This window comes from Ranitomeya imitator, chromosome 7 (genome assembly GCF_032444005.1).
Source record: "Ranitomeya imitator isolate aRanImi1 chromosome 7, aRanImi1.pri, whole genome shotgun sequence".
Classification (NCBI taxonomy): Eukaryota; Metazoa; Chordata; class Amphibia; order Anura; family Dendrobatidae; genus Ranitomeya; species Ranitomeya imitator.
In genome coordinates, this window is record NC_091288.1 from 101,114,369 (window position 1) to 101,128,655 (window position 14,287).

The following is a 14,287-nucleotide window of genomic DNA, read 5'->3' on the forward strand; positions in this document are numbered from 1 at the left end:
GGGCCTGAAGGAGAGTTTCCTCTCCTTCAGACCCTGGGAACCATCAGGATACCTTCCGATACTTGGTGTCCCATTGACTTGTATTGGTATCGGATGTCGGTATCGGCGATATCCGATATTTTTCGGGTATCGGCCAATACTATCCGATACCGATACTTTCAAGTATCGGACGGTATCGCTCAACACTAGTCATTACACATACAGTGGGGAAATAAAGTATTTAATCTGCCACCAATTGTGCAAGTTCTCCCACTTAAAAAGATGAGAGAGGCCTGTAATTGACATCTTAGGTAGACCACAACTATGAGAGCCAAAAGGAGAAAACAAATCCAGAAAATCACCTTGTCTGATTTAGCAAGATTTATTTTGTTAAATATGGTAGAAAAAAAGTATTTGGTCATTAACAAAAGTTCATCTCAATATTTTGTTATGTATCCTTTGCTGGCAATGACAGAGGTCAAATGTTTTCTGTAAGTTTTCACAAGGTTGTCACACACTGTTGGTGGTATGTTGGCCCATTCCTCCATGCAGATCTCCTCTAGAGCAGTGATGTTTTGGGCCTGTCGCTGAGCAACATGGACTTTCAACTCCCTCCAAAGGTTTTTTTTATGGAGTTGAGATCTGGAGACTGACTAGGCCACTCCAGGACCCTCATATGCTTCTTACGAAGCCACTCCTTCATTGCCCTGGTGGTGTACTTGGGATCATTATCAAGACGCATCCACGTTTCATTTTCAATGCCCTTGCTGATGGAAGGAGGTTTGCACTCAAAATCTCACGATACATGGCCCCATTCATTCTTTTATGTATACAGATCAGTTGTCCTGGTCCTTTTGCAGAGAAACAGCCCCAAAGCATGATGTTGCCACCCCCATGCTTCACAGTAGGTATGGTGTTCTTTAGATGCAACTCGTCATTCTGTCTCCTACAAATACAATGAGATTTGTTTCCACCAAACAGTTCTACTTCGGTTTCATCAGACCATATAACATTCTCCCAATACTCTTCTGGATAATCCAAATGCTATTTAGCAAACTTCAGACGGCCCCGGACATGTACTGGCTTAATCAGGCAGACACATCTGGCACTGCAGGATCTGAGTCCTTGGTGGCGTAGTGTGTTACTGATGGCAGCCTTTGTTACGGTGGTCCCAGCTTTATGCAGGTCATTCACTATGTCCCCCCGTGTGGTTCTGGGATTTTTGCTCAGCGTTCTTGCGATCATTTTTACCCCACGGTCTTCCATTTTCTTATCATTTCTCCCACAGTTGATTTCATCACACCAAGCTGCTTGCCTATTGCAGATTCAGTCTCCCCAGCCTGGTGCATGTTATAATTTTGTTTCTGGTGTCATTCGACAGCTCTTTAGCTCTTTTTTCTCCATATTGGAGTTTGGAGTGTGACTGTTTGAGGTTCTGGACAGGTGTCTTTTATACTGATAACAAGTTCAAACAGGCGCCATTTCTACAGTAATCAGTGGAGGACAGAGGAGTCTCTTAAAGAAGAAGTTACAGGTCTGTGAGAGCCAGAAATCTTGCATGTTTTTAGATGACCAAATACTTTTTTTCCACCATAATTTGTAAAAATAAATCTTGCCAAATCAGACAAGGTGATTTTCTGGATTTTTCTCATTTTGACCCTCATAGTTGCGGTCTACTTATGATGTCAGTGCAGTGCCCCAGAGTCCTGGTTGTTGCAGTAATGTCGCTCTGCCACTAAGGGGAGTGATGTTATGTCTGATTGCACTAAAGGAGTTCAGCTGACCAGGTATCACAGTCACACATTACACTTCACACTCCGGCCACCAGGGGGAGCAAAAGGCTCTATGTATTAGGCCACTCCTCACACTTGGGTAAAACTGGGGGTTGGATAGGAAGTAAGAGAGAACCAGCCTGGGAGAGTTCCAGGGAGGACCTGTCAGGGGTGGGTTCCTGGCAGGGACCTAGCAGAAGGGACAGATCGTTATGGAGCCACGCCTGCACTACCTTGCGGCGGCATCCTAAGGAAGGACATGAAGAGTATTGTGGAGAAGTGAGAAACGAGATCACAGCAAAAAGGCGATAGAACCAGTAGGAGTCGTGCCCTTAAGTCTGCGGCAACATCCTACTGAGGCGCGTAGCCGGTGGCTGGAACGCCGAGGAAGTAACAGACTTCAAGCATTACTTCAAACAACGGCAGGACAGTTGATTATAGGTTGGCTGTCTAACTTAAATCACCTAAGCAGACATAGGAGGCAATCGTGGGAGAGGGGCGTCTCTAGGGTCCCAGAATAACTTAAGGCCTACCTGTCATACGGGTGCATCCTAGCCATATTATCTGGGGGACGGAGAGAGAGAAAGAACAGATACGACAGTTGTGAGGACTATCCCATGGTGCTCAGCAGGGAAGGACTACAACACACAGGCGCTAGTAGGTAGGCACTGATTTCCACCTGTAAAGGGAACTCTGGATGTGCCTTCGGACCGGCCGGACTCAGCCAGCCCTGTTAGCAGTGCTCTAGATTGCGGATCCCGAAGTCTTCAGTAAAAAGGTAAAGAGACTGCAACCCTGTGTCCTCGTTATTAACCGCGCCTCATATCATCACCACCTAAACTACTGGGAAGCCCTGGGGAAGCACTTCACCTGTGGGAAGGTATTCGATCTAGCTGCCATAACATCACCCCAGTGGACCCCCAAGCAGCGTTGGTCACCCTGACTGAATACCACAAGTGGCGTCACGAACACTTGACAAACTTTCATCACCTTTCACTGGACGCCCCTTAGCAGGGTCACGGACCGGGTCTAGCCACCGTGACAACCCCAGGACCGAGACAGAGAGGAACGGTACCGAGTACCCCGCGGCCCTGCGTCTGGGGGCGCTCCATCTATTACAGGCCTCTCATCTTTTTAAGTGGGAGAACTTGCACAATTTGTGGCTGACTAAATACTTTTTTCCTCACTATGTTATACTTCGTTTATAACTCTTAGGAATTGTTAAAGACCACAAATTGTGTACAATCATGACCACCTTTTAATTAGAGTGTATACAGAATGCAATGAATGGTCAGAAGTGATCCCAAGCCCAATCTCTTGATAAGTAAAGGTCCTATAGGTTATACCCACACTTATAAGACACATATGACATTTCCATCTGAATTTGCAGATGTGAAATTTGAAGCTAAATGCAGTTGAAAGAAAGTGGTAGACATGACCTAAAGTCACTTACATGCTGCGGACACATTATGGACAAATATTGGCTTTTAACCCCTTACATTTTGAACATGAGCACACATCAGATATGTTTGTCATGCTGATTGCTCGCTACTGCAAACCTGCTGTATCTGCTAGGGCCGGAGTTCTCCCCAATCCTAGCAGTTTAACCCCTCATGTGCCAATGTAAGCGCATTAGGAGTTTATCAATGACAGATAAGGAGTTTGCCAGGAGAGCGCTCCATCTGTCAACTCATCAGCACCTACAATGCACAATTTCAGGGTCCTAGTGGGTTCCTAGGCAAACCAGAAACCTGACAATGTCTACATCTACAAGTAGTTGCAGATTTTTCATAATCAGCTTAATGGGGAAATCAAAGTTTAAAAAAATATAAATGAACCACTATATTAACATGCCCTGGCATTTCCATGACTCTTTGCTTGATTCCCTGCCACTTCTGCCAGTCTCAGGCTTCTGTGATGATATCAAGACCAATGCAACCGAGGCATCATGGCAGGATGCTGAGTAGTGCAAAGACACCAGAAAACAAGAAAGAGAAAAAGAAATGAGAGCTGAAGTTAATATACTGCATTACTCTGTATTTTCTCTACATACTGCGCTGTTTTCTGCAGGGAAATCAGCAGCAAAATCCAAATCAACATCAAAACCCACACTGTTTGCTGCTGTGGGTTTTCTGTTCGATTGGCGGCATGTATCGGAGAGTGGCTGCACCATTACAGCCATAAATGCCGCAGTGTTTCAGCGTCAAACATATCTGTCTGTAATGGTGAAGCCAATGTCTTAGGGTATGTTTTCACGTGCAGGAAACGCTGCGTGTCTGACGCTGCATAGAGCCGCAGCGCCAGACACGCAGCGTCCAGATGTTACAGCATAATGGAGGGGAATTAATGAAATCCCGTCTCCACTATGCGTGGTAACACGCACGCGGCGGCCCTGCGACTCCGAACATGCTGCGCGTCTTTTCAGATCGCAGCATGTCCGTATATCTTGCGGCGACACTGCGTCGCCGCAAGATATAGCACAGGGCCCTATGCGATGGGTGCGATTATGCCGTATGTGTGCTGTGAACACATCCGGCATCATCGCGTCCCAGAAGGGGGCGGGGCTTAGCGCAGAGCCGCAAAGCCGCTCCGACGATACCGCCGGCCATCCTGAGCGTGGACACGCAGCCTGCCCGTGGATCAGGAAGCATGTATCGGATGTCAGGTTCCCTGAAAAAACTGTAAAAACTACAAATATTCTTTATCTTTAAGTCACAATTCATCCTTACAATTGCATCAAACTTTGCAAAAAAAAATTTCCAATTATTTAAAAAAATGTAATCCCATCTTTAGTCGGTTTATAGCAAAATGGTGGGTAAGAACCAGGTAAATAGTTACCTAGAGAAATCCAGGAATAGCCTTCCGTGACCTAATTCTTGGTAAATTGGGCACAAAGCAGACTTTAGGCAATCCATTATCTCCTACTCACACTCTTGCTGATTGATTCTGTATAATTACTTTCCTTTGGTCACTGTTTCTCTCTATAACTTACGATACATGCCTAGTGGACACGGGAAATGTGTCGTTCCTGGACTCCATGGATCCTAATCCTGGTATTCATACTTATCTTTGTCTTAATTTGCCTGAAGGTCATTTGAGTCTGCTCTGTCTACAAATCAATCTACAGCCACCACATTAATACCATATTTAATTGAATATTTGTCTGATAGAAATCACGGATGAGTTACACAACATTAATAATTGTTAATGGTCATCCATTCTTCACCCCCACACGTTTCACAGCCATAGGAACAGCAATACAAGCAGTAATTAGACTGTTTGCAGGCTGGAGCTAGGGCAATCTAATGCTGAGGAATATATTATTTCTCTGGAAACATTGCTGGACTTCATAGATGCTTTATGGAAAAATCAATAAATAACAGATAGAGGTTAGATTCAATATAGATAACTGGATTACGCAGGGAGAGGAAAGGATTAAATAGATAAGAGTATTATAGACATGTACAATATAGGATTATATGGCCAAAAAGATTATGTATGTGAATGATAGTATGAGCCAGGTTAGTGGCTGAACGGCACTGCAGCCGATGTCTTACCTATCAAATACTTGTTATATTCCAATATCTGATACGCCGTCGCAGTATAAGAGTTATCCACAATATCACTCAGAGAACGTGCCACCGTTCTGCTTTTTCACAGATTTTTGTGCACAGTATTTAAAATGGGCAAATATAAGACTTAGAGAGGAATTCATCAAGGCTTGGGGTTCATACTTTTAATTGAAATCCGTGGATGTGTCATTTTCCTCCAATTCAAAAAAGATGTTAAATCCTTACTGGTGATCTTTAGGGTATATAATAAAATCCATGAGACATGGCCATGGTATTCACTACTTTTCTGTCGCCTCTGCTCCCTTATTTGTAGAATGACTGTGAATATGTGCGCAGACACGCCGGAAACACCACAGTGAATACTATAACGTGTCATGCGGATTTTAATTCTTGATCTATTCCCTGTTGATTTCCAATAAAGAAGCAACGTCTTTTAATAAAATCTGTGGATGTGACGTTTTCCTGTATTTAAAAAAAGTTGAGAATCCCCAACAGGACCCCACAGGACCCCGCAGAGTAAAATAGAAAACTTCATAAATGCAGACGTGGTATGATCATAAGCATTTTTCTTGTGTTTCATGGAATCTATCAGCAGGTTTTTGCCACTTAATCTGAGAGCAGCATGATGAAAAGACAGAGACCTTCAAGTGAATGGATCACTGAAAAAAGGAGCAGCACACAGACGGTATACCTCTATTATTCACAGACTGGTTGCTAGAAGACGTTTGGGAAATCTCCATCTCTTTTTTTTTTTGTTGCATAAGAAAAAATGGTAGTTCTGTCTGATGGAGAAAATGGACGCACTGAGCCAAAATGTATTAAATCTTGATCCAGCAAACTGATGAAAAAGGTCAGTTTTTTAAAGACTGAGAAAAAGGTCACTGCTGCGTGAATACGGCCATGGACTGATTTTATTATTTTCCACATTCCAAACCTTTGGACTAAAAAACTTAGATATGAAAAACGTCCTTAATGCTTATTGTACTTGTATGGACAATCACAATGGCAAACAAAATGGCACCTTTTCATTGTGGAATAATTTGGTCAGTTGGTGCAGAAGTATGCCTACCTTACCATAAGCCTCTCTTTTCTCCCGGAACTTGAGTCACAGAAGTACGCCCTGCATCAAGATTGTATTGTGTCCCTCCAACAGATTCTATTAAAAAAGGGAAAAGAGAATATTAGACTGCAATTAAGATAACTGATTAAGATAAAAATGGAAGGTGACAGGTTTTCTTCAGAGCACATTGTCCTAAGTGATGGGTCGTCCATGAATAAAAGGCTGCGGTCTCTCCTGTATTGTATTTGTATTGTATTGCAGGTACTTAGGAAAGGCATCAACCTCTAATATTAAATAAACTGCAAAACAGTAGACCTTAAAAGCTTGTTCCATGAGGTTTCTAAAGTACAGAATGTTCATCTACCAAAATGTCCATCAGAGGAGAATGTCAACTAATTCATTATGCAAAAATGTTGACAGGACAATGGTGTCAAAGTGACACATCTGTAAGGTCAAGGATGCTGGAGAATCATCAAAAGCCAGATCGTCCTGCAGCAGAATTGCATAGACATCTACATACAATGTCAATCACCGTTCTAAAATGGTTTGCAGAAATATTAAAGAATTTACACCAAAATATTCAAAATATTTGTACAAGTAATTTACACAAATCACAATTAGGTCAGAGTCACACTACAGTGAGATACGGCCGAGTCTCGCAGGTTAAAACCAAGCTCTGGCACCGGCACTCCGAAGCGGAGCATGCAGCTCCATGTATTGCTATGCGGCTGCACGCTCCGCTGTGGAGTGCCGGCGCCAGAGCTTGGTTTTAACCTGCGAGACTCGGCCGTGTCTCACTGTGTGTGATCCCGGCCTTAATGATATAAACATATAGCAGTGTTTGAGATCCAAAATCGACACATGTTTGTATCCTAAGGTTAATGTCCTGGCTGGGGTGAGTTTTAGTTCCTTTTACTCTTATATGCCAACCCAGTTACTTTGCGCTGCCGTGGAAGGAAAGATGAGAGATGCCACATTTATTTAAGGCAGTTTGTTTGTCAATGCATTTCAAAGAATACAATTTTTTCATCAGGACAAGCCACTATAGCTATTGTTATTGCTATTGACTTTTTTTCTCGCTACGCCGTTTAGCGATCAAGTTAATCCTTTTTTTATTGATAGATCAATTGATTCTGAATGCAGCGACACCAAATATGTGTAGATTTGATATTTTGATTGTTTTATTTTGAATGGGGAGAAAGGGGGGTGATTTGAACTTTTATATTTTTTTATATTTTTAAAAACATTTTTTTTACTCTTGGCATGCTTCAATAGTCTCCATGGGAGACTAGAAGCTGCCATAACTCGATTGGCTCTGCTACATACAGGTGATGATCAGATCACCTGTATGTAGCAGAATTACTTGCTATGAGTGTCGACCACCGGGCGGCGCTCATAGCAATCCGGCAGTGACAACTATAGATGTCTGCCGGAGACCGCTGGTTGTCATGCCAACCCTTTGGTGACACGTGATCACGTGATGAGGATTATCAATGGGCGGATTTCCGGCGCAATTGCTGGAAGCGCGTGTTAAATGCTGCTGTCAGAGTTTCACAGGGGCATTTAAAGGGGTTAATAGCCGTGGGTGGATTGTGATTCCACCCGCAGCTGTCCCGGGCATATGTCAGCTGTTCAAAACAGCTGACATGTGCCTGGAAAGATGTGGGCTCACCACCGTAGCCCACATCAAAGGGAGGGTGTCCGACATCGGCGTATTATTATGCATGATGTTGGAAAGGGGTTAAACATGTACTGTTGACACAGCATCCATGTAATTCACATCCAACAACTTGGAAAAAAATTAAGGGAAAATGCCCGGAAAATGAGCGTTTTGATTGCAGCGATTTTACTGCAAATAGAGCAGGTTTTAGCTGCAGAAAAAATGCAGCCAGTACTGCAACAAGAAATACTGCATGTGAACATAGCGTTAGGGTGTGTGCACACATTAAGTACTTGTTGCTTACATTTCTGCCTCAAAGATGTGTCTAAAATGCTGCACAAAATAGGCGCATTTTTGTATCTTTTACTTGCATTTTTATGCATTTTTTGCCTGTGTTTTTTCCCTATGTATTGGAATTAGAGATGGGTGAATTCAAACAGTAAAGTTCGGCGTCCATACCAAACACCTACTATTCAGGCACTGTATAAGCAGAAAAAATGACCAGCACATCTCAACTAGTGTGAATAGGTGCCAGCTAAGGGTGGTTTCACACTTGCGTTTTTGTCTGCAGCGTTTTTTTGCACAAAAAAACGCATGCGTTTTTTCCCTATATTTAACATTGAAAACGCATGCATTTTTTTGTGTATGCGTTTGGTCGCGTTTTGAATCGCATGCGTTTTTTTACTGCATGCGTTCATTTTCAAAAATGCAACTTGTAGTATTTTTGAGAGGCGTTCTTTGGACACAAAAAAAGCATGCATTTTCATGCGTTTTTTTGGGTCAAAAAACACATTGGAGTCAATGGGAACGCATGCGTTTTTTGTGCATGCGTTTGCATGCGTTTTTGAACGCATGCGTTTTTTAAAGATAAGGTTGACTAGAATGTAGATAAGGTTGTCTAGACACTGATAAGCCTCCCCCTAGCAGCAGGGTGATAAAAGGGAGGTTGGGGGAAGTGTTATGAAAGGTAATTCAGTACCACAATGGACATAGAGGTCAGCGCACATACAGTGACCTGGCAATAACCCAAAAAACAAGAACGAGCTCTGAGACGTGGGAACTCTGTTGACCGCAATCCCTAATCCTCTCAAACCACACTAAAGGCAGCCGTGGATTGCGCCTAACGCTCCCTATGCAACTCGGCACGGCCTGAGAAACTAGCTAGCCTGAAGATAGAAAATAAGCCTACCTTGCCTCAGAGAAATACCCCAAAGGAAAAGGCAGCCCCCACACATAATGACTGTGAGTCAAGATGAAAAGACAAACGTAGAGATGAAATAGATTTAGCAAAGTGAGGCCCAACTTTCTGAACAGAGCGAGGATAGGAAAGGTAACTTTGCGGTCAACACAAAACCCTACAAAAACCACGCAAAGGGGGCAAAAAGACTCTCCGTACCGAACTAACGGCACGGAGGTACACCCTCTGCGTCCCAGAGCTTCCAGCAAGCAGAAAAAAACAAATTGACAAGCTGGACAGAAAAAAACAGCAAACAAATAGCAAAGAGGAACTTAGCTATGCAGAGCAGCAGGCCACAGGAACGATCCAGGAGGAAACAGGTCCAATACTAGAACATTGACTGGAGGCCAGGATCAAAGCACTAGGTGGAGTTAAATAGAGCAGCACCTAACGACTTCACCACATCACCTGAGGAAGGAAACTCAGAAGCCGCAGTACCACTTTCCTCCACCAACGGAAGCTCACAGAGAGAATCAGCCGAAGTACCACTTGTGACCACAGGAGGGAGCTCTGCCACAGAATTCACAACAGTACCCCCCCCCTTGAGGAGGGGTCACCGAACCCTCACCAGAGCTCCCAGGACGACCAGAATGAGCCATATGAAAGGCACGAACAAGATTGGGAGCATGGACATCAGAATTATCTTCCTGAGCATAACCCTTCCACTTAACCAGATACTGGAGTTTCCGCCTTGAAACACGAGAATCCAAAATCTTCTCCACAATATACTCCAACTCCCCCTCCACCAAAACCGGGGCAGGAGGATCAACAGATGGAACCATAGGTGCCACGTATCTCCGCAACAATGACCTATGGAATACGTTATCTATGGAAAAAGAATCTGGAAGGGTCAGACGAAAAGACACAGGATTAAGAACCTCAGAAATCCTATACGGACCAATAAAACGAGGTTTAAACTTAGGAGAGGAAACCTTCATAGGAATATGACGAGAAGATAACCAAACCAAGTCCCCAACCCGAAGTCGGGGACCCACACAGCGTCTGCGATTAGCGAAACGTTGAGCCTTCTCCTGGGACAAAGTCAAATTGTCCACTACATGAGTCCAAATCTGCTGCAACCTGTCCACCACAGTATCCACACCAGGACAGTCCGAAGACTCAACCTGCCCTGAAGAGAAACGAGGATGGAACCCAGAGTTGCAGAAAAACGGTGAAACCAAGGTAGCCGAGCTGGCCCGATTATTAAGGGCGAACTCAGCCAAAGGCAAAAAGGACACCCAGTCATCCTGATCAGCAGAAACAAAGCATCTCAGATATGTTTCCAAGGTCTGATTGGTTCGTTCGGTCTGGCCATTAGTCTGAGGATGGAAAGCCGAGGAAAAAGACAAGTCAATTCCCATCCTACCACAAAAGGCTCGCCAAAACCTCGAAACAAACTGGGAACCTCTGTCAGAAACGATATTCTCTGGAATGCCATGTAAACGAACCACATGCTGGAAAAACAATGGCACCAAATCAGAGGAGGAAGGCAATTTAGACAAGGGTACCAAATGGACCATCTTAGAGAAGCGATCACAGACCACCCAAATGACTGACATCTTTTGAGAGACGGGAAGATCTGAAATAAAATCCATAGAGATATGTGTCCAAGGCCTCTTCGGGACCGGCAAGGGCAAAAGCAACCCACTGGCACTAGAACAGCAGGGCTTAGCCCGAGCACAAATCCCACAGGACTGCACAAAAGTACGCACATCCCGCGACACAGACGGCCACCAAAAGGATCTAGCCACCAAATCTCTGGTACCAAAGATTCCAGGATGACCAGCCAACACCGAACAATGAACCTCAGAGATAACTTTATTCGTCCACCTATCAGGGACAAACAGTTTCTCCGCTGGGCAACGATCAGGTTTATTAGCCTGAAATTTTTGCAGCACCCGCCGCAAATCAGGGGAGATGGTAGACACAATTACTCCCTCTTTGAGGATACCCGCCGGCTCAGATACACCCGGAGAGTCGGGCACAAAACTCCTAGACAGAGCATCCGCCTTCACATTTTTAGAGCCCGGAAGGTATGAAATCACAAAGTCAAAACGGGCAAAAAACAATGACCAACGAGCTTGTCTAGGATTCAACCGCTTGGCGGACTCGAGATAAGTCAAGTTCTTATGATCAGTCAAGACCACCACGCGATGCTTAGCTCCTTCAAGCCAATGACGCCACTCCTCGAATGCCCACTTCATGGCTAGCAACTCTCGATTGCCCACATCATAATTTCGCTCAGCAGGCGAAAACTTCCTGGAAAAGAAGGCGCATGGTTTCATCACCGAGCAATCAGAACTTCTCTGCGACAAAACAGCCCCTGCTCCAATCTCAGAAGCATCAACCTCGACCTGGAACGGAAGCGAAACATCTGGTTGACACAACACAGGGGCAGAAGAAAAACGACGCTTCAACTCTTGAAAAGCTTCCACAGCAGCAGAAGACCAATTGACCACATCAGCACCTTTCTTGGTCAAATCGGTCAATGGTTTAGCAATACTAGAAAAATTGCAGATGAAGCGACGATAAAAATTAGCAAAGCCCAGAAACTTTTGCAGACTTTTCAGAGATGTCGGCTGAGTCCAATTATGGATGGCTTGGTCCTTAACAGGGTCCATCTCGATAGTAGAAGGGGAAAAGATGAACCCCAAAAATGAAACCTTCTGAACACCAAAGAGACACTTTGATCCCTTCACAAACAAAGAATTAGCACGCAGGACCTGAAACACCATTCTGACCTGCTTCACATGAGACTCCCAATCATCCGAGAAGATCAAAATGTCATCTTAGTACACAATCAGGAATTTATCCAGGTACTCTCGGAAGATGTCATGCATAAAGGACTGAAACACTGATGGAGCATTGGCAAGTCCGAATGGCATTACTAGATACTCAAAATGGCCCTCCGGCGTATTAAATGCAGTTTTCCACTCATCGCCTCGCTTAATACGCACAAGATTATACGCACCACGAAGATCTATCTTGGTGAACCAACTAGCCCCCTTAATCCGAGCAAACAAATCAGATAACAATGGCAAGGGGTACTGAAATGTAACCGTGATCTTATTTAGAAGGCGGTAATCTATACAAGGTCTCAGTGAACCATCCTTCTTGGCTACAAAAAAGAAACCTGCTCCTAATGGCGACGATGACGGGCGAATATGCCCCTTCTCCAAAGACTCCTTCACATAACTCCGCATAGCGGCGTGCTCAGGCACAGACAAATTAAACAGTCGACCTTTTGGGAATTTACTACCAGGAATCAAATCGATAGCACAATCACAATCCCTATGCGGAGGTAGGGTATCGGACTTGGGCTCATCAAATACATCCCGGTAATCAGACAAGAACTCAGGAACCTCAGAAGGGGTGGATGACGAAATAGTCAGAAATGGGACATCACCATGTACCCCCTGACAACCCCAGCTGGACACAGACATGGATTTCCAATCTAATACTGGATTATGGACTTGTAGCCTTGGCAACCCCAACACGACCACATCATGCAGATTATGCAACACCAGAAAGCGAATAACCTCCTGATGTGCAGGAGCCATGCACATGGTCAGCTGGGTCCAGTACTGAGGCTTATTCTTGGCCAAAGGCGTAGCATCAATTCCTCTCAATGGAATAGGACACTGCAAGGGCTCCAAGAAAAACCCACAACGCCTAGCATACTCCAAGTCCATCAGATTCAGAGCAGCGCCTGAGTCCACAAATGCCATGACAGAATAGGATGACAAAGAGCAGATCAAGGTAACGGACAGAAGAAATTTTGACTGTACCGTACCAATGGTGGCAGACCTAGCGAACCGCTTAGTGCGCTTAGGACAATCAGAGATAGCATGAGTGGAATCACCACAGTAGAAACACAGCCCATTCAGACGTCTGTGTTCTTGCCGTTCAACTCTGGTCAAAGTCCTATCGCACTGCATAGGCTCAGGTTTAAGCTCAGGTAATACCGCCAAATGGTGCACAGATTTACGCTCGCGCAAGCGTCGACCGATCTGAATGGCCAAAGACATAGACTCATTCAGACCAGCAGGCATAGGAAATCCCACCATGACATCCTTAAGAGCTTCAGAGAGACCTTTTCTGAAAATAGCTGCGAGCGCACCTTCATTCCACTGAGTGAGTACGGACCACTTTCTAAATTTTTGACAATATACCTCAATTTCATCCTGTCCCTGACACAGAGCCAGCAAATTCTTCTCTGCCTGATCCACAGAATTAGGCTCATCGTACAGCAATCCGAGCGCCAGGAAAAACGCATCAATATTACTTAATGCAGGATCTCCTGGCGCAAGAGAAAATGCCCAGTCCTGAGGGTCGCCACGCAAAAAAGAAATAACGATCCTAACTTGTTGAACTGGGTCACCAGAGGAGCGAGGTTTCAAAGCCAGAAATAGTTTACAATTATTTTTGAAACTCAGAAATTTAGTTCTATCTCCAAAAAACAAATCAGGAATAGGAATTCTCGGTTCTAACATAGAATTCTGAACCACAAAGTCTTGAATACTTTGTACTCTTGCCGTGAGCTGATCCACACATGAAGACAGACCTTTAATGTCCATCGCTACACCTGTGTCCTGAACCACCCAAATGTCTAGGGGAAAAAAAAGGCAAAACACAGTGCAAAGAAAAAAAAATGGTCTCAGAACTTCTTTTTTCCCTCTATTGAGAATCATTAGTACTTAGGGCCTCCAGTACTGTTATGAAAGGTAATTCAGTACCACAATGGACATAGAGGTCAGCGCACATACAGTGACCTGGCAATAACCCAAAAAACAAGAACGAGCTCTGAGACGTGGGAACTCTGTTGACCGCAATCCCTAATCCTCTCAAACCACACTAAAGGCAGCCGTGGATTGCACCTAACGCTCCCTATGCAACTCGGCACGGCCTGAGAAACTAGCTAGCCTGAAGATAGAAAATAAGCCTACCTTGCCTCAGAGAAATACCCCAAAGGAAAAGGCAGCCCCCACACATAATGACTGTGAGTCA

At 44.4% G+C, this 14,287-nt stretch overlaps 1 protein-coding gene across 5 annotated transcripts in view; it reads right to left on the reverse strand.

Annotated features, from left to right (window-relative positions):
• Positions 1–14,287, reverse strand: part of CPO (carboxypeptidase O) — a 600,072-nt gene that overhangs the window by 439,571 nt on the left and 146,214 nt on the right. For 4 of the 5 annotated variants that reach the window (XM_069733693.1, XM_069733695.1, XM_069733697.1 and 1 more), the window contains exon 2: positions 6,398–6,479. In XM_069733693.1, coding sequence (XP_069589794.1) covers positions 6,398–6,479 — 82 coding nt within the window. Of the gene's footprint in view, positions 1–6,392; positions 6,480–14,287 lie in introns of those variants that run through there. The other variant, XM_069733698.1, reaches the window with a different exon arrangement.